The sequence below is a fragment of the Oncorhynchus tshawytscha genome, linkage group LG23 (genome assembly GCF_018296145.1).
Source record: "Oncorhynchus tshawytscha isolate Ot180627B linkage group LG23, Otsh_v2.0, whole genome shotgun sequence".
Taxonomy (NCBI): domain Eukaryota; kingdom Metazoa; phylum Chordata; class Actinopteri; order Salmoniformes; family Salmonidae; genus Oncorhynchus; species Oncorhynchus tshawytscha.
The window spans coordinates 25,233,594-25,259,887 of NC_056451.1; the positions used below are offsets into that span (position 1 = coordinate 25,233,594).

Below are 26,294 nucleotides of genomic sequence, written 5' to 3' on the forward strand. Positions count from 1 at the left end.
CAACATACACACCACATTCACAACCATCGAAGAAAAGCCAGATTGCCAAAGTGATGATAGGTCAAATGTTGTTTTAGGCCAAAAGGTAGGAAAGTGCTCAGTTATCAATGAGTAACAACATCACATGAGTAATAACACAACCAAAATGCATTAGTAGATACTGTATGAGACACAGAGAAGATATTTGCCATCATTATGGAATACTAGCTACAATATAGTAGAAATAACTTACAACCATGTATAACAACAACTAACCTGGTCAAAACCTACACAAGACTCCACAAACACTGTTGTTGTCACAATAAATACTATTACTCTAGAGTTGGTATATACTCTCATTTAACGTAGACACCTTGTTGGAACAACTATTTTCAGGATGTTCCTAACAAATCTATGTTCCTAACAAATCATATATTGTCTTCTACTGTGATCATATACTTCACACTTGGTAGGTTGTTAAAATGACTAGAAATTCACATTCAGATCTAGTCTATGATAAATTATATTCTATGATATATAGAATATATAGAAGTCTTCACACACAAAGCAAACACAGCTCACGTTAGATTGTTAGATCTCACTCCAAAAACTGTGCAGCCTCTATACATCATACTGAGGTCAATGTAGACTTTCCAAGTACTAGTTGAATGTCATTGTTCCATAGGGGTTGAATGGCTTTGCTCCATATATTACCTCTACCCCTATCTGATACATACATTTTTTTATTTAACATTTATTTAACTAGGCAAGTCAGTTAAGAACAAATTCTTACTTACAATGACAGCCTACCGGGAAACAGTGGGTTAACTGCCTTGTTCAGGAGCAGAAGGACAGATTTTTACCCTGTCAGCTCAGGGATTCGATCCAGTGACCTTTTGATTACTGGCCCAACACTCTAACCACTAGGCTACCTGCTGCCCCATGAGTTGGAGTACATCTTAGATTCTTCAATGGTCCTCCACACATTCTCTCAATCTAACTGTCTTGAAGAGACTGTTATCATGCTGTCAAATAATTCTACTGTCATACTGGCCAAACCCAGAATCTATGTTTGATGTACTATTTGGAGATTTGAATACATTTTACTACGGAACTCCTCATTAGCATAGCTATGATAGGCCAGCCAGGCATTGGAAGCGTATACTGTATGTAGTCTGATGAGGCAGACAGAAGCCACAAATATGGGTGAGCCATTGGTGGGCCAGTGTTCTAGCTGAAGCAGTGTTCATGGAGAGACACGTCGTGCTGTTGAGTCTCTGTGACAGTTCAAGGTCACACCAGGCAGAGAGACAGATAGGCTAGGTTAGGATACACCAGGCAGAGAGACAGATAGGCTAGGTTAGGATACACCAGGCAGAGAGACAGATAGGCTAGGTTAGGATACACCAGGCAGAGAGACAGATAGGCTAGGTTAGGATACACCAGGCAGAGAGACAGATAGGCTAGGTTAGGATACACCAGGCAGAGAGACAGATAGGCTAGGTTAGGATACACCAGGCAGAGAGACAGATAGGCTGGTTAGGATACACCAGGAAGAGAGACAGATAGGCTAGGTTAGGATACACCAGGCAGAGAGACAGATAGGCTAGGTTAGGATACACCAGGCAGAGAGACAGATAGGCTAGGTTAGGATACACCAGGCAGAGAGACAGATAGGCTAGGTTAGGATACACCAGGCAGAGAGGATTTCAGATTAAACCCTTTTTAGGTTCCCATACTATCCTCCCAAACCCACTGACCTCAGTACACATCAACCCAAATCCTAATACCCTTTCACCCAAGTGAAGGAAAATACGGGAAGTTTATTACTGAACATATTTGTTGGAATGTTTATCCTCTTAATTAAATGCTAATACTATAAAGGTTTTTATTGTAATGTCAATCATTAAAAAGTACCGTAAAAAATTGTCATTGATTAATTAATGATTACCTCTATGAGGTAAGTCACCTAAAAATAAATGTCATAAATTACTTGGGCATTGGTAAAAGATCATTACAAATTATCATTAATAACTTACAGTAATAAATACTTTAGGCAGTTTAAAAGAAAATGACTGAAGGCACACACACACACACACACACACACACACACATACTGACACACAGTAAACATAAATCCTCTTTGACACGTACTCTCATGATGCCTGCATTATCATCCCCGACCCTATTCCCAACACACACTATACACACACCCGACACTAAGCTGCTATTTCATATGGAAGCTCCTTTCCATAACAGTGCATATCTCTAGTCCTGCACTTTAAAAGTCCAATTCAACCTCAAATGGATCAAAAAAAGTTTTGTTTTGAACTTAAACTACATTACAGTATCTATGCACAAGGGGCTTGTCTAAACCTGTAACCCTGTTCTCTAACTGTTCCACTATCTACAGATTCGCTGACGATCCCTTCTTCTCCTTCTCTTCCGTCGGAAACTCAACCATTGGAACTTTCTCCGTTGTCGGGGAGACGGGCAGGGTGACCATACCCTCTGGGGGAGGAGATTGGGCTCCTGCAGTGCCGGCGAATCCTTTGGCAATGTCGTCAAAGGTCCGCCCCTTGGTCTCCGGGACTTTGAAGTAGGTGAAGACGATGAAGAATATGAGGAAGATCATGAAGATGATGAAGACGTAAGGACCACACAGCTCCTGTAAAGGAGAGAGAGAGAGGAGGTTAGAGAGAAACACAATCTAAGCTGTAAAGTTTGTCTGATGTTTTGGTCTTATAATGGTGCCAATCCAATTCATTCAGCTTTGAGGCCTGCAGATTTATCTTGATACATATACATATGTGTCTGTAGTACGACGGGTAGGATGAGGAAGAAGAACCAACCTCCAGTTTGGGGAAGCCCAGCCCGACCAGGAAGTTGGCGGTCCAGTTGGAGCAGCCGGCAACGGCCATAGCTGCAGGCCGAGGCCCCTGGGAGAACAACTCAGCAACTATAAACCATGGGATAGGACCCGGACCCATCTCAAAACTGGCCACGAAGGCAAACACCGCCACGATGGCCAGGTAGCTCAGAGATGGGTTGGTCTTCTACTCAGAGAGGAGGGAGGGAATGGAGGGATCAAACATGTTTGTTTTAGTTTTTTTCACCTTTATTTAACCAGGTAGGCCAGTTGAGAACAAGTTCTCATTTACAACTGCGACTTGTCCAAGATAAAGCAAAGTAGTGCGACAAAAAAAACACAGAGTTAAACATGGGATAAACAAACGTACAGTCAATAACACGCTAGAAAAATCTTTATACAGTCTGTGCCAATGAAGTAAGGAGGTAATGCAATAAATTACATTTTAGCAATTTACACTGGAGTGATATATGTGTAGGTGAGGATGTGCAAGTAGAAATACTGGTGTGCAAAAGAGCAGAAAAACAAAAACAAATATGGGGATGAGGTAGGTAGTTGGTTGGATGGGCTATTTACAGATGAGCTATGTACAGCTGCAGCGATCGGTAAGCTGCTCTGACAGCTGACGCATAAAGTTAGTGAGGGAGATATGAGTCTCCAACTTCAGTGATTTTCATTGGCAGCAGAGAACTGGAAGGAAAGGAAGCCAAAGGAGGTGTTGGCTTTGGGAATAACCAGTGAAATAAACCTGCTGGAGCGTGTGCTACCAGTGGGTGTTGCTATGGTGACAAGTGAGCTGAGATAAGGCAGAGCTTTACCTAGCAAGGACTTATAGATGACCTGGAGCCAGTGGGTTTGACGACGAATATGTAGCTAGGACCAGCCAACGAGAGCATACAGGTTGCAGTGGTGGGTAGTATATGGGGCTTTGGTGACAAAACGGATTGCACTGTGATAGACTGCATCCAATTTGTTGAGTATGGTATTGGAGGCTATTTTGTAAATGACATCGCCAAAGTTGAGGATTGGTAGGATGGTCAGTTTTACAAGGGTTGTTTGGCAGCATGAGTGAAGGATGCTTTGTTGCGAAATAGGAAGCCAATTCTAGATTTAACTTTGGATTGGAGATGTTTGATATGGGTCTGGAAGGAGAGTTTACAGTCTAACCAGACACCTAAGTATTTGTAGTTGTCCACGTATTCTAAGTCAGAGCCGTCCAGAGTAGTGATGTTGGACAGGCGGGCAGGTGCAGGTAGCGATCGGTTGAAGAGCATGCATTTAGTTTTACTAGCATTTAAGAGCAGTTGGAGGCCACGGAAGGAGTGTTGTATGGCGTTGAAGCTCTTTTGGAGGTTTGTTAACACAGTGTCCAAAGAAGGGCCAGATGTATACAGAATGGTGTCATCTGCGTAGAGGTGGATCAAAGAATCACCAGCAGCAAGAGCGGCATCATTGATATACACAAAGAAAAGAGTCGGCCTGAGAATTTAACCCTGCGGCACCCCCATAGAGACCACCAGAGGTCCGGACAACAGGCCTTCCAATTTGACACACTGAACTCTACCTGAGAAGTAGTTAGTGAACCAGGCGAGGCAGTCATTAAAGGCTGTTGAGTCTGCCGATAAGAATACAGTGATTGACAGAGTCGAAAGCCTTGGCCAGGTCAATGAAGACGGCTGCACAGTACTGTCTTTTATCGATGGCGGTTATGATGTCGTTTAGGACCTTGAGCATGGCTGAGGTGCACTTATGACCAGCTCGGAAACCAGATTGTGTAGCGGACAAGGTACGGTGGGATTCGAAATGGTCGGTGATATGTTTGTTCACTTGGCTTCCGAAGACTTTAGAAGTGCAGGATGGATATAGGTCTGTAACAGTTTGGGTCTAGAGTGTCACCCCCTTTGAAGAGGGGGATGTCTGCGGCCGCTTTCCAATCTTTAGGAATCTCAGACGATACGAAAGAGAGGTTGAACAGGCTAGTAATAGGGGTTGTAACAATGGCGGCGGATCATTTTTAATGTTAAGCAGTGGAATTAAATCCAGTCAAGGATATTTATGGTGTGACAAGAATAGTTATTGTCGGGTTCTTGACATTTGAAATGATGGACAGCCAAGATTCAAACTCACCACCAATGAGAGGGAGATGGTCATGAGCAGAGCACTGACAGCCATTCCAGCCAATCCGATAAGGTGCAGGGTCCTTCGTCCTGCCCTCTCCACCAGAAAGAGCTGTGAATCAAACAAGGAAGTGCTTAGAATGTGTCCAAGGGTATTACATTTCATATTGGAATCTGGTCTAAGGTAGTGCACTATCAAACTGTACTATTTCTGTATTATTATACTTGACCAGATATGTGTTAAAATACTTACAGACACCACTGTGAATAGAGTGTTGACCACCCCAGCTCCTATAGTGGCGTAGATGGGCTGGGTCACCCCGGCAGTGTCAAATATACCTGTCGAATAGTAGAATACCTGAGGAGGAAGTAGGAGAGAGGGAGAGGTTGCTGACTAAATTCATAACCAATATATAGGATATGTATCTAGTTAACTCTAGTTGTTGTCGACCCATGTTTACTCCTACAGACAGAGAGAGGGCTGTTGTTTCAGTGTGTTCTGTGGCCATCTGGGTTTGATTGATGCTGTATTTATAATTGTTTTATGTAACTTTTATTTAAGAAGGGAGTCATGCTGAGACCACAGTCTCTTTAGCAGATGAGCCCTTCATGAACACCAATAAACAAGAGTTTTACTATACATATCTATATGCACATCAATAAACAACAGTTTTACTATATATATCTATATGCACATCAATAAACAACAGTTTTACTATATATATCTATATACACATCAATAAACAACAGTTTTACTATATATATCTATATACACATCAATAAACAACAGTTTTTTACTATACATATCTATATACACATCAATAAACAACAGTTTTATATACTATATACACATCAATAAACAACAGTTTTTTTACTATATATATCTACTATACACATCAATAAACAACAGTTTTACTATATATATCTATATACATATCTATATACATATCTATATACACATCAATAAACAACAGTTTTACTATATATATCTATATACACATCTATATACATAAGTCAATAAACAACAGTCAATTTACTATACATATATACAAGTCAATAAACAACAGTTTCAATATACATATCTATATACATCAATCAATAAACTATAAAAGTTTATCTATATACACATATATATCTCAATAAAAACACATATCATCAATAAATAAACATCAATAAAAACAACAGTTTTACTATACATATCTATATACACATCAATAAACAACAGTTTTACTATACACATCTATATACACATCAATAAACAACAGTTTTACTATACATATCTATATACACATCAATAAACTGAACTGCTAAAGGGGGAGGAGTTGCAGTCTACTGCAGAGATAGCCTGCAAAGTAATGTCATACTTTCCAGGTCCATACCCAAACAGTTCGAACTACTAATTTTGAAAATTACTCTCTCCAGAAATAAGTCTCTCACTGTTGCCGCCTGCTACCGACCCCCCTCAGCTCCCAGCTGTGCCCTGGACACCATTTGTGAATTGATCGCCCCCCATCTAGCCTCAGAGTTTGTTCTGTTAGGTGACCTAAACTGGGATATGCTTAACACCCCGCCAGTCCTACAATCTAAGCTAGATGCCCTCAATCTCACACAAATCATCAAGGAACCCACCAGGTACAACCCTAACTCTGTAAACAAGGGCACCCTCATAGACGTCATCCTGACCAACTGGCCCTCCAAATACACCTCCGCTGTCTTCAACCAGGATCTTAGCGATCACTGCCTCATTGCCTGTATCCGCTACGGAGCCGCAGTCAAACGACCACCCCTCATCACTGTCAAACGCTCCCTAAAACACTTCTGTGAGCAGGCCTTTCTAATCGACCTGGCCCGGGTATCCTGGAAGGACATTGACCTCATCCCGTCAGTTGAGGATGCCTGGTCATTCTTTAAAAGTAACTTCCTTACCATTTTAGATAAGCATGCTCCGTTCAAAAAATGCAGAACTAAGAACAGATACAGTCCTTGGTTCACCCCAGACCTGACTGCCCTCGACCAGCACAAAAACATCCTGTGGCGGACTGCAATAGCATCGAATAGTCCCCGGGATATGCAACTGTTCAGGGAAGTCCGGAACCAATACACGCAGTCAGTCAGGAAAGCTAAGGCCAGCTTCTTCAGGCAGAAGTTTGCATCCTGTAGCTCCAACTCCAAAAAGTTCTGGGACACTGTGAAGTCCATGGAGAACAAGAGCACCTCCTCCCAGCTGCCCACTGCACTGAGGCTAGGTAACACGGTCACCACCGATAAATCCATGATTATCGAAAACTTCAATAAGCATTTCTCAACGGCTGGCCATGCCTTCCGCCTGGCTACTCCAACCTCGGCCAACAGCTCCTCCCCCGGCAGCTCCTCGCCCAAGCCTCTCCAGGTTCTCCTTTACCCAAATCCAGATAGCAGATGTTCTGAAAGAGCTGCAAAACCTGGACCCGTACAAATCAGCTGGGCTTGACAATCTGGACCCCTATTTCTGAAACTTTCCGCCGCCATTGTCGCAACCCCTATTACCAGCCTGTTCAACCTCTCTTTCATATCGTCTGAGATCCCCAAGGATTGAAAGCTGCCGCAGTCATCCCCCTCTTCAAAGGGGGAGACACCCTGGACCCAAACTGTTACAGACCTATATCCATCCTGCCCTGCCTATCTAAGGTCTTCGAAAGCCAAGTCAACAAACAGGTCACTGACCATCTCGAATCCCACCGTACCTTCTCCGCTGTGCAATCTGGTTTCCGAGCCGGTCACGGGTGCACCTCAGCAACACTCAAGGTACTAAACGATATCATAACCGCCATCGATAAAAGACAGTACTGTGCAGCCGTCTTCATTGACCTTGCCAAGGCTTTCGACTCTGTCAATCACCATATTCTTATCGGCAGACTCAGTAGCCTCGGTTTTTCGGATGACTGCCTTGCCTGGTTCACCAATTACTTTGCAGACAGAGTTCAGTGTGTCAAATCGGAGGGCATGCTGTCCGGTCCTCTGGCAGTCTCTATGGGGTGCCACAGGGTTCAATTCTCGGGCCGACTCTTTTCTCTGTATATATCAATGACGTTGCTCTTGCTGCGGGCGATTCCCTGATCCACCTCTACGCAGACGACACCATTCTATATACTTTCGGCCCGTCATTGGACACTGTGCTATCTAACCTCCAAACAAGCTTCAATGCCATACAACACTCCTTCCGTGGCCTCCAACTGCTCTTAAACGCTAGTAAAACCAAATGCATGCTTTTCAACCGATCGCTGCCTGCACCCGCATGCCCGACTAGCATCACCACCCTGGATGGTTCCGACCTTGAATATGTGGACATCTATAAGTACCTAGGTGTCTGGCTAGACTGCAAACTCTCCTTCCAGACTCATATCAAACATCTCCAATCGAAAATCAAATCAAGAATCGGCTTTCTATTCCGCAACAAAGCCTCCTTCACTCACGCCGCCAAGCTTACCCTAGTAAAACTGACTATCCTTCCGATCCTCGACTTCGGCGATGTAATCTACAAAATGGCTTCCAACACTCTACTCAGCAAACTGGATGCTGTCTATCACAGTGCCATCCGTTTTGTCACTAAAGCACCTTATACCACCCACCACTGCGACCTGTATGCTCTGGTCGGCTGGCCCTCGTTACATATTCGTCACCAGACCCACTGGCTCCAGGTCATCTACAAGTCCATGCTAGGTAAAGCTCCGCCTTATCTCAGTTCACTGGTCACGATGGCAACACCCATCCGTAGCACGCGCTCCAGCAGGTGTATCTCACTGATCATCCCTAAAGCCAACACCTCATTTGGCCGCCTTTCGTTCCAGTACTCTGCTGCCTGTGACTGGAACGAATTGCAAAAATCGCTGAAGTTGGAGACTTTTATCTCCCTCACCAACTTCAAACATCAGCTATCTGAGCAGCTAACCGATCGCTGCTGCTGTACATAGTCTATTGGTAAATAGCCCACCCATTTTCACCTACCTCATCCCCATACTGTTTTTATTTATTTACTTGCTCTTTTGCACACCAATATCTCTACCTGTACATGACCATCTGATCATTTATCACTCCAGTGTTAATCTGCAAAATTGTAATTATTCGCCTACCTCCTCATGCCTTTTGCACACATTGTATATAGACTCCCCCCTTTGTTTTCTACTGTGTTATTGACTTGTTAATTGTTTATTCCATGTGTAACTCTGTGTTGTCTGCTCACACTGCTATGCTTTATCTTGGCCAGGTCGCAGTTGCAAATGAGAACTTGTTCTCAACTGGCCTACCTGGTTAAATAAAGGTGAAATAATTTTTTTTATTTTTTAAAACAACAGTTTCACTATATATATCTATATACACATCAATAAACAACAGTTTCACTATATATATCTATATACACATCAATAAACAACAGTTTTACTATATATATCTATATACACATTAATATACAACAGTTTCACTATACATATCTATATACATATCAATAAACAAAAGTTTTACTATTTATATCTATATACACATTAATAAACAACAATTTTGCTATATATATCTATATGCACATCAAACACAAAACACGAAAAGAAAAACACAATCATATGAAACATACACATTGTTCAGTAAAAGAGCCCTCTAACAGCCGTCTGAATTAGGCCCAGTCTAAAGGTCATTGCATTGACCTTTAACCTGGGTCTGTCTGAGTCAGGATAAACTTGGCTAACGCTAGCTCAGACTGACAGCCAGGTTAACTGACCTTATCAACAGACAATCTCCATTAGATCTTAGGGTGATCATCCCGCTAGTCATGTTATTATGCTACATCCATTCCACTTAATAAAACGCTTCCTTCCTCAGCCTCTGGGCTGAAGAGGTGGTGCCTTGACAGTCTCTGTATGTTGGCATCTCTTCACTGAATCATTTAGTTTCAGTATTCTAATGTTGAACTGTGACTTCCGTAGAACTGTGAGAGTTGCAACATTACACGTCCTACTACATATGCCTATACGTAATAACTTGATCTGGAAAGGCTCATTGAGAACTTATTCTTTTGAAATCTGTGGTTATGCTTCTCTTTCCTCATCTCCTTTCCTTCATTACTAATTTATAAAAGGGCTGGATAGGTTTCCACCATATTGCTTCCACCTGTCATGTATTGTTAGAATAGGGGTCATGGATTAAGAGAAGGAAAAACTCTCTGTCCTTCTTAAAGGCTTTTTTTCCCTAATGTTTTTCCTAGTTTGATAATGTAGTATGGAATAACTCCTGGCTCTAATTATGTTGCATTGTGGGAGTTGTAGTCTACTCACCGCGTTGATGCCAGAGAGCTGCTGGGAGAGCTGCAGGATGATGGCGATGATGATTGGCTGACGGTAGGCTGGCGAGCGGAAGAGTTCTGGAATAGTGACCTTCTTCTCCATGCCCATCTTCATCCCTTCTTCCTTCATCTCCTGGATGTCATCACTTACGTCCTCACAGCCACGCAGACGCACCAGGGCTGGAGGGAGGGCGAGATATTTTTTTAAATACAAGATACTTTCTGATACTAATGAATCCCAAATAATCAACAGAGTAATTGTCATGTAATTACTTTTACACCACATTGTTTCTAAGTAAACAGTCAAATAAAAAAGTTACCTAAATGAGTACTGTGCAATATGATCAGTAACATCTCCTTTATTTAATATGATCAGTAACACCTCCTATGTAAAATATGATCAGTAACATCTCCTTTATTTAATATGATCAGTAACACCTCCTATGTAAAATATGATCAGTAGCATCTCCATTATTTAATATGATCAGTAGCATCTCTATTATTTAATATGATCAGTAACATCTCCATTATTTAATATGATCAGTAACATATCTTATGTGTAATATTCATCTGTAAAATCTCCTTTATTTAATATGATCAATAACATATCCTAGGTTTGTTATGATAAGTAACACATCTTATGTGTAATACGATCAGTAACATATCCTATGTGTAATATGATCAGTAACATCTCCTTTATTTAATATGATCAGTAACATCTCCTTTATTTAATATGATCAGTAACATCTCCTTTATTTAATATGATCAATAACATCTCCTTTATTTAATATGATCAATAACATATCCTATGTGTAATATGATCAGTAACATCTCCCACGTGTAATTTCATCAATAACATCTCCTATGTGTAATATGATCAGTAACATCTCCAATGTGTAATATGATCAGTAACATCTCATATGTATAATATGATCAGTAACATCTCCTATGTGTAATAAACTCAGCAAAATAATAAATGTCCTCTCACTGTCAACTGCGTATATTTTCAGCAAACTTAACATGTGTAAATATTTGTATGAAGATAACAAGATTCAACAACTGAGAATAAACTGAACAAGTTCCACAGACATGTGACTACCAGAAATGGAATAATGTGTCCCTGAACAAAGGGGGGTAACAGTTAGTATCTGGTACTGCAGTGCATCTTCTCTTCATGGACTGCACCAGATTTGCCAGTGCTTGCTGTGAGATATTACCCCACTCTTCCACCAAGGCACCTTCCCGGTCATTTCTGGGGGGAATGCCCCTAGTCCTCATCGTCCGATCCAACAGGTCCCAGACGTACTCAATGGTATTGAGATCTGGGCTCTTCGCTGGCCATGGCAGAACACTGACATTCCTGTCTTGCAGGAAATCACTCACAGAATGAGCAGTATGTCTGGTGGCATTGTCATGTTGGAGGGTCATGTCAGGATGAGCCTGCAGGAAGGGTACCACATGAGGGAGGAGGATATCTTCCCTCTAACTTACAGCGTTCAGATTGCCTGCGATGACAACAATCTCAGTCCGATGATGCTGTGACACACCGCCCCAGACCATGACGGACTCTCCACCTCCAAATCGATCTCGCTCCAGAGTACAGGCCTCGGTGTAACACTCATTCCTTCGATGATAAACGCGAATCCGACCATCACCCCTGGTGAGACAAAACCACGACTTGTCAGTGAAGAGCACTTTTTGCCAGTCCTGTCTGGTCCAGCGACGGTGGGTTTGTGCCCATAGGCAACGTTGTTGCCGGTGATGTCTGGTGAGGACCTGCCTTACATACAACAGGCCTACAAGCCATCAGTCCAGCCTCTCTCAGCCTATTGAGGACAGTCTGAGCACTGATGGAGGGATTGTGCGATCCTGGTGTAACTCAGGCAGTTGTTGCCATCCTGTACCTGTCCCGCAGGTGTGATGTTCGGATGTATTGATCCTGTAGTGGTGTTGTTACACGTGGTCTGCCACTGCGAGGACAATCAGCTGTCCGTCCTGTCTCCCTGTAGCGCTGTCTTAGGCGTCTCACAGTACGGACATTGCAATTTATTGCCCTGGCCACATCTGCAGTCCTCATGCCTCCTTGCAGCATGCCTAAGGCACGTTCACACAGATGAGCAGGGACCCTGGGCACCTTTCTTTTGGTGTTCTTCAGAGTCAGTAGAAAGGCCTCTTTAGTGTCCTAGGTTTTCATAACTGTGACCTTAATTGCCTACCGTCTGTAAGCTGTTAGTGTCTTAATGACCGTGCATGTTCATTAATTGTTTATGGTTCATTGAACAAGCATGGGAAACAGTGTTTAAACCCTTGACAATGATTTTTACGAATTATCTTTGAAAGACAGGGTCCTGAAAAAGGGATGTTTATGATCAGTAACATCTCCTATGTGTAAAATGATAAGTAACATCTATGTGTAACATGATCAGTAACATCTCCTTTATTTAATCAGTAACATATCCTATGTGTAATATGATCAGTAACATATCCTTTATTTAAAATGATATGTAACATATCTTATGTGTAATATGATATGTAACATATCTTATGTGTAATATGATCAGTAACATCTCCTATGTGCAATATGATCAGTAACATCTCCTTTATTTAAAATGATATGTAACATATCTTATGTGTAATATGATATGTAACATATCTTATGTGTAATATGATATGTAACATATCTTATGTGTAATATGATCAGTAACATCTCCTATGTATAATATGATCAGTAACATCTCCTATGTGTAATATGATCAGTAACATGTCTCCTCTCCCTGACCTTTGCGAGCCTCCTCCTCCTGGTTTAGGCTGATGAGGAGGTAGCGGGGGCTCTCTGGGCAGAAGGGCAACATGATGCTTTGCACCACAGCAGGGATGGCCGTCAGGGACAGCAGGAGGGGCCACAGGGAGTCTGACCCCAGCAGAAACTCCAGACCAAAGACCTACAGAGCAGAGAGAGGGACAACAGGATGGCCAGGGTTAAAGCTTAAGGTAGTAGAAAAAGTAATTCTCAAACTAAAACAGATTTAACTGACTTGATTATACAGAAAAAGGAGATCGGTCAATTACATTCAGTGAAATTAACAGCATTTAAATCAGTTGACCTCAATAACATTAAATTAATTACAATAAACTCAGTAGAGTTTGAACCAAAATAACCTAAATGAAAGTGAACCAGTGCCTGGTCCTCTCTGTGGTACCTGTGCCACCAGGATGCCAATGACCACTCCCAGCTGGTGGAGAGTGCCGAAGGCCCCCCTGAGGTGCGTGGGGGCCAGCTCTCCCACATACATGGGCGTCAGTCCCGTACACAGGCCACAGAACACGCCAATGACCAGCCTGCCAATGATGACCATCTCAAAGGACTTACACAGGCTGGACAGACCCATCAGAGTTCCACCCAGAAGGGCCAGCACATTGGCCAGGAGCATGGACTTCCGCCTGGGGAGAGGGAGAGAGAGGAGGATAGGAAATGGGGAAAGAAAAGAAAGAAAGTGGGAGGAAAAAGGTGTGATGTTAGAAAGATGGAGTGAAGCCATTTAGTCCAGTGCCCTGCCAGAGACCATGAATGGCCTGCTAAATAAAGAGTGATGAAGTGAGGTGAGATGAGGCCAGGTTAGGAGTAGAGGTTGACCGATTAATTGGAATGGCCGATTAATTAGGGCTGATTTCAAGTTTTCCTAACAATCGGTAATCGTCATTTTTGGACACCGATTATGGCCGTACCTGTTATGCGAGTGCAGGAAGGAGCCAAGGTAAGGTGCTAGCTGGCATAAAACTTATCGTATAAAAAACAATCAATCTTAACATAATCAGTAGTTAACTACACATGGTTGATGATATTAGTAGTTTATCTAGATTGTCCTGCATTGCATATAATCAATGCGGTGCCTGTTAATTTATCATTGAATCATAGCCTACTTCGCCAAATGGGTGATTTAACAAGCGCATTCGCGAAAAAAGCACTGTCGTTGCACCAATGTGTACCTAACCATAAACATCAATGCCTTTCTTAAAATCAATACACACAAGTATATATTTTTAAACCTGCACATTTAGTTAATATTGCTGGCTAACATGAATTTCTTTTAACTAGGGAAATTGTGTCACTTCTCTTGCGTTCTGTGCAAGCAGAGTCAGGGTATTTGCAGCAGTTTGGGCCGCCTGGACTGTGTGAAGACCATTTCTTCCTAACTAATTAATTTGCCAGAATTGTACATAATTATGACATAATATTGAAAGTTGTGCAATGTAACAGCAATATTTAGACTTAGGGATGCCACTCGTTAGATAAAATACGTAACGGTTCCGTATTTCACTGACAGAATAAACGCTTTGTTTTCAAAATTATAGTTTCCGGATTTGACCATATTAATGATCTAAGGCTTGGGTTTCTGTGTGTTATTATATTATAATTAAGTCATGATTTGAAAGAGCAGTCTTACTGAGTGGGGGTAGGCAGCAGCAGGCTCGTAAGCATTCATTCAAACAGCACTTTCCTGCATTTGCCAGCAGCTCTTCGCTGTGCATCAAGCATTGCGCTGTTTATGACTTCAAGCCTATCAACTCCCGAGATTAGGCTGGCAATACTAAAGTACCTGTTAGAACATACAATAGTCAAAGATATGAATGGTATAGAGAGAAATAGTCCTATAATAACTACAACCTAAAACTTCTTACCTGGGAATATTGAAGACTCATGTTAAAAGGAACCACCAGCTTTCATATGTTCTGAGCAAGGAACTTAAACGTTAGCTTTCTTTCATGGCACATATTGCACTTTTACTTTCTTCTCCAACACTGGGTTTTTGCATTATTTAAACCATTTATTTGAGACTAAATTGATTTTATTGAATCATTATTTTAAGTTAAAATTAGTGTTTTTTCCGTATTGTTGTAATTGTCATTATTACAAATATATATATATAAAAATCGGACGATTAATCGGCATCGGCTTTTTTTGGTCCTCCAATATTCGGTATCGGTATCAGAGTTGAAAAATCATAATCGGTCGACCTCTAGTTAGGAGGTTAGACCGCATTGAACATTACAGCCTCAATTAACATTACAGCACAGAATTGAATAAAGGCCCTTGGCTCATCTTTGAGAGCAAATATTTACAAGCTGCACAACTCTGATTGTGGTGCTGGGAATAAAATGAATAAAACAGTACAAAGTCATTACAGATACAAAACCACTTCCACACACACATTTACTGTACATCTGCATTTCTTTGTATCATTAGTCCTTAACTCACCTCCCAAACCTGTCCACCATGACCCCCACAGACAAGGACCCAACCATGCCCCCCACACTGAAGATGGCCACAGCGAAGCTCCAAACCATGGTGTTAGTCCCAGAGGAGAAGGGTTCTCCATAACGATCCATAGACACAATCTGGAAGAACCGTCGCAGTTTCTGAGAGTGGAGATGACAGAACCTTAGAACCTTCAGAGGTTAAAGGGTGGGAATATCACTGAGGATTTAGACAAGTGGTCTAAAATCCTAGTCCTGGAGATGTACAGAGGGTGCAGGCATTTGTTCCAGCCCTGTTCCAGCCCTAACTGTTATAGTCAATACAGATGAGTACTGCCACTGACTGCCCACAAGGGGGAAACAAAGTTGAAAACAACAGCACATCCACCCAACTCTGTGTGTGTGTGTGTGTGTGTGTGTGTGTGTGTGTGTGTGTGTGTGTGTGTGTGTGTGTGTGTGTGTGTGTGTGTGTGTGTGTGTGTGTGTGTGTGTGTGTGTGCCAACTAGTATGACACAATGCTAAGTTGATTATAAAAGGAGGTATCAATCCTTTTGAACTAATAATACATTAATAATGATGACCATTATGACCACTCCGGTATTACACACACACACACACACACACACACACACGCACACGCACACGCACACGCACGCACACACCTGCTCAGGGGCATTGATGACTCCTGTGTTGTATCCGAACTGCAGGGAGCCGATGACGGCTGTAGTGATGCAGTAGAGGAGGTAACAGGTCACTCCCTTCTTCTTCTGGGGATGGAGGAGGGATAGAGGGAGGAAGAGAGAGGGGGAGTGAAAACGTGGAGAGAGAGGGAGTGATGGAGGGAGAGGGGTGTTAAAATAATAGAGAGAAACAGATACCAAGAAAGTGACAGAGAAAAGGATAGCGAGAGAGAGAGAAATAGAAAGAGAGAGAGAGAGAGAGAGAGAGAGAGAGAGAGAGAGAGAGAAACAGGAAATTAGATATCCACTGGTCTAATGCATATGGATGGAGATGTAGTGTACAATAATTCTGTCATTGTCATCATAGCCAGTGTCTTGGCCCACAAGGCTCTTGTTGTTCCCAGTGACAGTAGAACATACACAATGAACCATTCTGTTTGTGATTGTTCTCCCTCTCTTCTGCTTTCTCTCTGAGCATCCACAAGCTGTCACTGTCTACACTGCCACGCTAGCCTCGGTGTTACAAAACAGTGGAAATGGAACCATGTTTCGCAATCCTGATCGACCCGGAGTCTTGAGGATGAACTGTGAGAAGAATAGAGACTCTATGCTACTATGGATTTATGCTACTTTATTTTACTGTTGAGGCCTATTGTATTGGGTTCGGCTGTTATACCAGTCCAATATGCGTTAATATACTAATCCTAACTACTACTTAAACAAATACCAAGTGAATACATCTGGCATGAAGTTGTTTTATTTTTAGCTGTGGGTTTTTGATGAATGATAGTCAGTTATGACATTTAAAGCTGGGCAACATAGCAGCACCAAGCTGAGCAACATAGCAGCACCAAGCTGATTGGTTATAATGAAAGTCTGCTATACAAAGCCCTGGGCCAGACCAGGGAAAGAAACCCTGTTTGATGTGGTCTCTTTTAACGGACCAAAACCTACTCATCTCAAATACCACATCTCTTTTACAGAGAATGTAGGCTGTAGGAAAGTGACATAATAGTGTCAGTTATTATTACACAAAGGTAGGCTACTCTTTATGACACACACTATTACACATACAAGTAGATGGGCCGAAGACGAGACGTTTAAATTTGGTGTTCGAAGACCATTCATTTAACATAAAAAGAGAAATATGTATAAATATAATGTTAAATCACTCAACTCTTACCCTTCTCTTGACCTAGAAATATTTCTGTTGCAAACTATTCAATTAAGGGAGTTATTGAGCTCTAAAGTGTCAAAATGTCCTTCAGTGTAACTGTCCGTGTTAAAATTCTAATGACAAAAGTGTTTTTAAAATTGAGAAATTCATCCTAAAAATACAAATGAACACTCATGGCATAATTATGTGTGTTTGCAACAATATGTAGTCTAATGGGCAACATACTGAATCTAAAAAATCAATAAAAAACTTGAATAACTTTTGTCTGGACTTTTGCTCTTCATCAATGTCATTCAGTATCACAAAGGTAAAAAGCCATTTTAAAGGTAATCATGTGACAGTGTGTGAAATCACAAAGAAGACCCATTGAAGACCCTCTATCAATGTGATGAGGTGAGTAAATCTCTGATGATTTCACCTTTTCAACCTCTAGTAACCTTTGTACCAAAAACGCATGTCCTTCAGTACAACACAGAAAACATACTTTTAATGTTATTATTTTATAAAAAGCTATATTAAATATGAAAAGTAAGGATAATATTTATAGGTCAAGGTCATTACTTTATATAGGTGGCCAAAGAACTGCCTGTTAAATATGTTTATGTATGAAATCCATCCTTCAGTATCACGCTTTTGTCCTTCAGCACAACAAAAGTTTCATGTTATACCACAATGTTACCCATTATGCTGAATGACAGTTGCTTTGTTATCCCATGTTTTCACAAGTTTACAACATTTAATCATTTAATTTAATTCAGATTTAATTGTTGTATGAATACTGAATATTATAATTTAAAACTATTTTATGGCATTTTAAGGTATTTTCAAGGCACGTTATCTTTATATTGTAGATGCCGTTGTCTAATAAGGAGAAGGCTTCACGACACAGACAAAAGATTAACGCAGACCCAGTTACTAGGGAGAAAAGACTAGCCAGAAGAAACGCAAGATATTGTTTTCATGGTTTCATGCTACTGTCAGCAACAGAATAGGATATGATAGGATATAAAGCTGGGTGGATAACACTTAACATTAAGTTGCACTATTACACTCTAGTTCATGTTTTATTGCACTGCAGTCAAGGTATAACTGATGGATTATATTAGTTAATATAATATTACACACACATACAGGTTAGTCGAGGTAATATGTACATAATTGAGGTCAATGCAAATAGTCAGGGTAGCCATTTGATTAGCTGTTCAGAGGTCTTATGGCTTGGGGGTAGAAGCTGTTAAGAAGCCTTTTGGACCTAGCCTTGGCGCTCCGGTATCGCTTGCCTTGCTGTAGCAGAGAGAAGAGTCTCTGACTAGGGTGGCAGGAGTCTTAGGCCATTTTTAGGGCCTTCCTCTGACACCGCCTGGTATAGAGGTCCTGGATGGCAGGAAGCTTGGCCCCAGTGATGTACTGGGCCGTACACACTACCCACTGTAGTGCCATGCAGTCAGAGGCCGAGAAGTTGACATACCAGGCGGTGATGCAACCAGTCAATATGCTCTCGATGGTGCAGCTGTACAGTCTTGGCCAAAAGTTTTGAGAATGACACATGAATTTTCACAAAGTCTGCTGCCTCAGCTTGTAGTATGATGGCAATTTGCATATACTCCAGAATGTTATGAAGAGTGATCAGAAGAATTTCAATTAATTGCAAAGTCCCTCTTTGCCATGCAAATGAACTGAATCTCCCCAAAATATGTCCACTGCATTTCAACCCTGCCACAAATGGACCAGCTGAAATCATGTCAATGATTTGTTAACACAGGTGTGAGTGTTGACGAGGACAAGGCTGGAGATCTGGTTCAGGCTGATTCAGTTTGAATAACTGACTGATATTGCTGCGAGTACGATTGCACCTAAATCAACCATTTATCGGATCATCAAGAACTTCAAGGGGAGCAGTTCAATTGTTGTGAAGAAGGCTTCAGGGTGCCCAAGAAAGTCCAGCAAGCGCCAGGACCGTCTCCTAAAGTTGATTCAGCTGCGGGATCGGGGCACCACCAGTACAGAGCTTGCTCAGGAATGGCAGCAGGCAGGTGTGAGTGCATCTGCACGCACAGTGAGGCAAAGACTTTTGGAGGATGGCCTGGTGTCAAGAAGGGCAGCAAAGAAGCCACTTCTCTCTAGGAAAAACATCAAGGACAGACTGATATTCTGCAAAAGGTACAGGGATTGGACTGCTGAGGACTGGGGTAAAGTCGTTTTCTCAGATTAATCCCCTTTCAAATTGTTTGGGGCATCTGGAAAAAAGCTTGTCCGGAGAAGACAAGGTGAGCACTACCATCAGTCCTGTGTCATGCCAACAGTAAAGCATTATGAGACAATTCATGTGTGGGGTTGCTTCTCAGCCAAGGGAGTGGGCTCACTCACAATTTTGCCTAAGAACACAGCCATGAATAAAGAATGGTACCAACACATCCTCAGAGAGAAACGTCTCCCAACCATCCACGAACAGTTTGGTGACGAACAATGCCTTTTCCAGCATGATGGAGCACCTTGCCATAAGGCAAAAGTGATAACTAAGTGGCTTGGGGAACAAAACATCAATATTTTGGGTCCATGGCCAGGAAACTCCCCAGAGTTTTGGGTGGACAAACAAAAACCCACAAATTCTGACAAACTTCAAGCATAGATTATTCTTATCAGTCAGGGTGTGGATCAGAAGTTAATTAACAGCATGCCAGGGCGGATTGCAGAGGTCTTGAAAAAGAAGGGTCAACACGCAAATATTGACTCTTTGCATCAACTTCATGTAATTGTCAATAAAATCTTTTGACACTTATGAAATGCTTGTAATTATACTTCAGTACTCCATAGTAACATCTGACCAAAATATCTAAAGACACTGAAGCAGCAAACTTTGTGGAAATTAATATTTGTGTCATTCTCAAAACTTTTGGCCACGACTGTAGAACTTTTTGAGGATCTGAGGACCCGTGCCAAATCTTTTCAGTCTCCTGAGGGGGAATAGGCGTTATTGTTGCTCTCTTCACGATTATCTTGGTGTGTTTGGACCATGATAGTTTGTTGGTGATGTGGACATCAAGCTCTCAACCTGCTCCACTACAGCCCTGTCTATGAGAATGCTCATCCCTCCTTTTCCTGTAGTCCACGATCATCTCCTTTGTCTTAATGTTTTGAGCTATAGGCTACGTGTGTACAGGAATGTAAAGGAAAACTGATCGTTACTTTATCATAACGATCCTAATATACAGTACCAGTCAAAAGTTTGGACACACCTCCTCAATCATGGATTTTTCTTTATTTTTGCTATTTTCTACATTGCAGAATAATAGTGAAGACATCAAAACTATGAAATAACATATGGAATCATGTAGTAACCAAAAAACAAATCAAAATATATTTTATATTCTTCAAAGTAGCCACCCTTTGCCTTGATGACAGCTTTGCACACTCTTGACATTTTTTCAACCAGCTTCACCTGGACTGCTTTTCCAACAGTCTTGAAGGAGTTCCCACATTTGCAGAGCACTTTTTGGTGGCTTTTCTTTCACTCTGCGGTCCAACTCATCCCAAACCATCTCAATTGGGTTGAGGTCGGGTGATTGTGGAGGCCAGGTCATCTGATGCAGCACTCCATCACTCTCCTTCTTGGTCAAATAGCCCTTACACAGCCTGGAGGTGTGTTGGGTCATTGTCCCACTAAGTGCACACCAGATGGGATGGCGTAACGCTGCAGAAATCTGTAGTAGCCATCCCAGTTATGTGTGCCTTGAATTCTAAATAAATCACTGACAGTGTCACCAGCAATGAACCCCCACACCATCACACCTCCTCCTCCATACTTCACAGTTGGAACCACACATGCGGAGATCATTCGTTCACCTAATCTGCATCTCACAAAGACACAGTGGTTGGAATCAAAAATGTCAAATTTGGACTCATCAGACCCAAGGACAGATTTCCATCGGTCTAATGTCCATCGTTTCTTGGCCCAAGCAAGTCTCTTCTTATTATTGGTGTCCTTTAGTAGTGGTTTCTTTACAGGAATTCGACCATGAAGGCCTGTTTCACGCAGTCTATTCTGAACAGTTGATGTTGAGATGTGTCTGTTACTTGAACTCTGTGAAGTATTTATTTGGGCTGCAATCCTGAGGTGCAGTTAGCTGTAATGAATTCATCCTCTGCGGCAGAGGTAACTCTGAGCTGTTCCTACCATAATATGGACTTGATATTTTACCAACTAGGGATATGTTCGTATACCACCCCTACCTTATCACAACACAACTGATTGGTTCAAACGCATTAAGGAAAGAAATTCCACAAATTAACTTTTACCAAGGCACACCTGTTAATTGAAATTCATTCCAGGTGACTGACTACCTCATGAAGCTGGTTGAAAGAATGCCAAGAGTGTGCAAAGCTGTCATCAAGGCAGAGGGTGGCTACTTTGAAGAATTTCAAATATAAAATATAATACACTTTTTTGGTTACTACATGATTACGTGTGTTATTTCATAGTTTTGATTATAAAAATAGTTTTAAAAAAAGTTTTTAACTGAATGAGTAGGTGTGTCCAAACTTTTGACTGGTACTGTATGTGTAGGAGGCATAATTAAGAGGCCTAGTTCTGGAACATAATTCAAATCAAAGACCAACTGACACAGAATGACTACATATGGAGGTAACCTGGGCTAACACTAAAAACACAGACGCAGGTGCTATAAGAATAAAACGCTCTAAGGGTTTCATTACCCAAGTTACACTGATAACCCAACGTGGTACACTATCGTTCCTGCAATGTCTGAGGAAGAAAATACAGTGTTGGTTGTTTCCAGTAACTTCTTAGTTGTTGTAATAGCCCAAACTGATGTGTCAGTTTGACCATTAAGGATTCCAGCTTTAATGTTGAGTAAAACAGCGAGAAAGAGTGTGTGAGCACATCATTTACTGTTCTGAATACCGTCACAGTTCATAACATGACTAAATAAGGGAGTGGCTGAGTGAGTAAGGAGCACAGTGTGTGACAGTGCAGAATCCTACAGTATGTGTGTGTCTAATCAAATAAAATGTATTTGTCACATGCGCCAAATACAACAGGTGTAGACCTTACCGTGAAACGCTTACTTACATGTCCTTAACCAACAATGCAGTTTTAAGAAAAAAAAGAGTTAAGAAAATATTTACTAAATAACTGAAGTAAAAAATAACAGAGCAACATAAAATAACAGTAACAAGGCTATATACAGGGGGTACCAGTACCGAGTCAATGTGCGGGGGTATAGGTTAGTCGAGGTAATTGAGGTAATATGTACATGTAGGTAGGAGTAAAGTGACTCATAGATAATAAACAGTGAGTAGCATGGTTGAGTGTGTGTATACCACACATACTGTACAATACTAAAAAGCCTGTAAAGCTTGTTGACTAGCACAACTGTTTTACACAAACCTATATAGACGGGCATTTTTGTCATGTGTGCCTGTGTGTGTGTGTGTGTGTGTGTGTGTGTGTGTGTGTGTGTGTGTGTGTGTGTGTGTGTGTGTGTGTGTGTGTGTGTGTGTGTGTGTGTGTGTGTGTGTGTGTCACATGACCGGAAAAGTGATTTCTGATGTATACTGAAGTCCTTCTGTTTCTCATCCTATTATCTGTCCATCTGATCCTCTTTCTCGCTATTCCTCATTTCATCTTTCTGCAAGTGCTGGATTTTCACCCACGGTGGCCAATCCACCATTCATTCTGATCTTAACTCCAACCCTCCAATGTCCACAGACTAACACTTCTTTCCCAGTATAATACCGTTTTGCTATTTCCTTTTGCAATACATCCCTCCATTTTACTGTGAATGCCTTACGAGGGTCTTGAACCTCCCTATTTGTAACATTTCTCATTTTCCATCAGTGCTGTTAGTCAAAATACAGTAGAAATACAAAAGTATGTGGACACCCCTTCAAAGTAGTATATTTGGCTATTTCAGCCACACTTGTTGCTGACAGGTGTATAAAATCGAGCACACCACCATGCAATCTCCATAGACAAACATTGGCAGTAGAATTGCCTTACTGAAGAGGTCAGTGACATTCAACTTGGCACCGTCATAAGATGCCACCTTTCCAACTTTCCAACATCTAGTGGAGAGCCTTCCCAGAAGAGTGGAGGCTGTTCTAGCAGCAAAGGGGGGACCAACTTCATATTAATGCCCATGATTTTGGAATGAGATGTTCGACAAGCAGGGGTCCAAATACTTTTGGTCATGTAGTGTAACAACATGGTCAGTGAGTGACATGCTATTGGCAAGAAGCTCAATTTCACATCAACGGTTGGTAGGAAAGTCTCATTGCCTAAAAGCCACAAAGAAGAGAAAGACAACCAACAGTGTGCAACCTGTTTCAAAAGACAAGCCATGTTGTAGTTAGGCAACCATATGAAGAAGCATCTGGTAACAATAAGCATCTAATCCATCTGTATTTTAGAGTGGTTTAAGAGTGTGATCATGACTAGGTTAGCAGTGTGTGTGGGGGGGGCGGGGGGGTCTGATGGCCAATCTAGGCCTCTAGGGCTTATAACTCTATCCCTCTGTCACACTATTACTATTGCTATTGCTCCCTCTATCATGTGACTCTTTCTACTCCTTTCTCTCACCTCACACATAATTTCCTATACCCACCTACCTTACTACATATCACTCTCTCTACCCTCATTCTGTCTGTCTCTCCTAGTCCTACATGCAGGTACAGGCTAGAGAATAAAACAGACCCGCTCAAGTTCAGACACGCCACCTGTATCTGTAGCATCCGCCAATCCCCTTTCTCCTTCTCTACCCCCCCCTCTCTCTCTCTCTCTTTCCTCTCCCACTTCCCTTCCACCCCAGCCCCTGTAGAAGAAAAGCAGTGTTCACCCGTCTCCTTGTAAATACCATTCTCTGACTGACTCATTAAAGGTAGGGAGACAAAGACAGGGAGGGAAAAAAACATTGCTCTACTCTTCCTCAGGAAACAGTGCTGCTGGATGAGGATTGTTTAACAAATAGTCACCAGAGATAAATGAATGTATAATGTACAAAGGAGAAGAGTAGTCGTATAAATACTGTTGCACAACTGGTGTGATGGTAGAGTAACTAATGTGGTTCAAATGGTGATGTATTACAACTGCATTGTTGTGTTTTGGAAGGAAATGTTAAAAACTGTAATTGCAACAACAACAAAAATAAGCAACATGAATAAATGAATAAAATCATATGATGTCATCAGTAACTCTGTGAGAAGACCAGTACTCGACTTGGGCAGTAGTTCACCAGAGCTGAGTAGCAGCACCTCAAAATTACTACTGCTTGAGTTCCTGCACCTTCTATAGAATATTATCGCAAAAGTATTGTGGAGTTCCTGCACCTAAATATAAATAGTAGCAGCACCCAAAATGAGTACCAGCACCTATGTCAGTCCAAGTCAAGCACGGGAGAATACTAGAGGAGAAGACAGACCTAATGTGTTGCTTACCTTCCCAGCTTCCATATTCTCCATCTTGAATTATGTTTCACTGTCTGACTTCCTCAGGAAACATCAAATAACTCCAAGTTAAATCGTTGGTTTGAGTTTCTCCTTCCAAAACGAGGCTCTCATTTGCAAGGTTAACAATGTAGGCAGTCCAAACAGCAGTTTGCAGAGGAACCACCTGCAGAGAACAAATAAAACAGAAGCATTTTAATACATTAGAAGTGATGAACTAAAACACCTGAAGCACATCAAGCCTAGCAGCTGCACAGACAGCAGAGTATATTCTACCTGTGGATGCACACATTCAACCTCCACTGTAGAGTAGACTATCTGGCTTGAGCAGCAATATACATTATGATGTATTTTACGAAAGTGGTGATGATACACGTTTCATTTGCATGCATACATTACATTTCGTCCTATTCTATTCTATACACCACTAATTCTGATAGAGCGTCCTCCTGTTGACTACTACTGACTAAAGTCTATAAATAAATCTATGTCTATAAATACATCCCTTCTCATTCTAAATGAACAAATACAAACGTTTGCTAACTTCACAATAGTAAAACGATATAGGCTATTTTACCGTAATTCCTGTTTGGTGCCAAATAGGTTATCGTATCTCCCTTTAGTCCGTTATCTAGAACTGTATGCTTAGAAGAATGTCTAGCACTTGCTCCCCTCTCTCTCTCGTCACCGATTTATATACGATAGTGGCACAAGTCTGTCCGCACGTTTCCTAGCTTTGCCGACATCCTACGCGCCCTGGTAATCTCTGGTCATGCTTGCTCCTACATGTAAAAGCGCACGCTTTTTTAACCAAATAATTGCGCTCGTGGGGCATTTGAGCCCTGAACAGCGCCTGGCAGACAATCTGATCCTGTCTGAGAGAACGTTCGAGGATAGTGTAGGCTGGTTGGGAGTTGTGCCACTGCCCATTCTCTCAAAATGTCAGCGCCTGTAGAAGACACGTTTTCGAGTTGAGCAAGACAATTATGAGATGGAGTTACATCGGGATGCCACTGGGCTGCTAGTGAAGCCAGGAAGAGAAAAATATTGGGACAGGTACACGGAAAGGTGGATTTTGAAGGAGGAATGGAGGAGGAAAAAGAGGAAGAAGAGGTCGAAGAGAATGAAGAAAGCAGAGGCTGAATTGGAATTTAATGAAGATGAAGATGGTGTGTAGAAGAAGTCTGGGGTCAAGTACAAACAGGGTGCGCTGTCCACCAGACCGAGTTCTGGAAGTGAACTGGAAGTGAATGAGGGAGATTTAAGTGAGGTGGAAGGTGTGGTGAGGATCTCGCAAGCTGAGCCTTGCATTGATGGACATGGTTATGATAAAGATAAGTTTTGCCCAGCGGGAGTTCAATTCTTGGAGAATTCTTTTTGCTCGAACTCGTTCTGCAGATGGATATATCCGCTAATACAGGACTATTAAAGGCCCAGTGCACTAAT

At 41.7% G+C, this 26,294-nt stretch overlaps 1 protein-coding gene across 2 annotated transcripts; it reads right to left on the minus strand.

The window, feature by feature from the left end:
* Nucleotides 1–1,782: 1,782 nt before the first annotated feature.
* LOC112247814 (solute carrier family 2, facilitated glucose transporter member 3) lies at nt 1,783–25,720 on the minus strand. 2 transcript variants are annotated; one of them, XM_024416638.2, is made up of 11 exons: nt 25,426–25,720; nt 24,840–25,014; nt 16,193–16,294; nt 15,531–15,691; nt 13,474–13,714; nt 13,053–13,215; nt 10,266–10,453; nt 5,219–5,323; nt 4,976–5,077; nt 2,832–3,035; nt 1,783–2,647 (listed from the first exon to the last, which is right to left on the minus strand). In XM_024416638.2, the coding sequence occupies exons 2-11, from the start codon at nt 24,861–24,863 to the stop codon at nt 2,387–2,389; spliced, it is 1,551 nt and encodes a 516-aa protein (XP_024272406.2). In that variant the 5' UTR covers nt 24,864–25,014; nt 25,426–25,720; the 3' UTR covers nt 1,783–2,386. The 2 variants fall into 2 exon arrangements, with proteins under 2 accessions (XP_024272406.2, XP_042160949.1); XM_042305015.1 differs by having other exon boundaries at nt 16,193–16,297; nt 25,426–25,719.
* Nucleotides 25,721–26,294: the final 574 nt, after the last annotated feature.

Excerpts from the sequence above, each read along its gene's own strand:
- LOC112247814 (XM_042305015.1), bottom strand. The coding sequence starts at position 24,863 with ATGGAGAATATGGAAGCTGGGAAG. Across the intron at positions 13,715-15,530 it reads ATGGTGGACAGGTTTGGGAG|GCGGAAGTCCATGCTCCTGG; the intron begins GTGAGTTAAGGA and ends CCCTCTCCCCAG. Across the intron at positions 3,036-4,975 it reads CCATCTCCCTCTCATTGGTG|AAGACCAACCCATCTCTGAG; the intron begins GTGAGTTTGAAT and ends CTCTCTGAGTAG.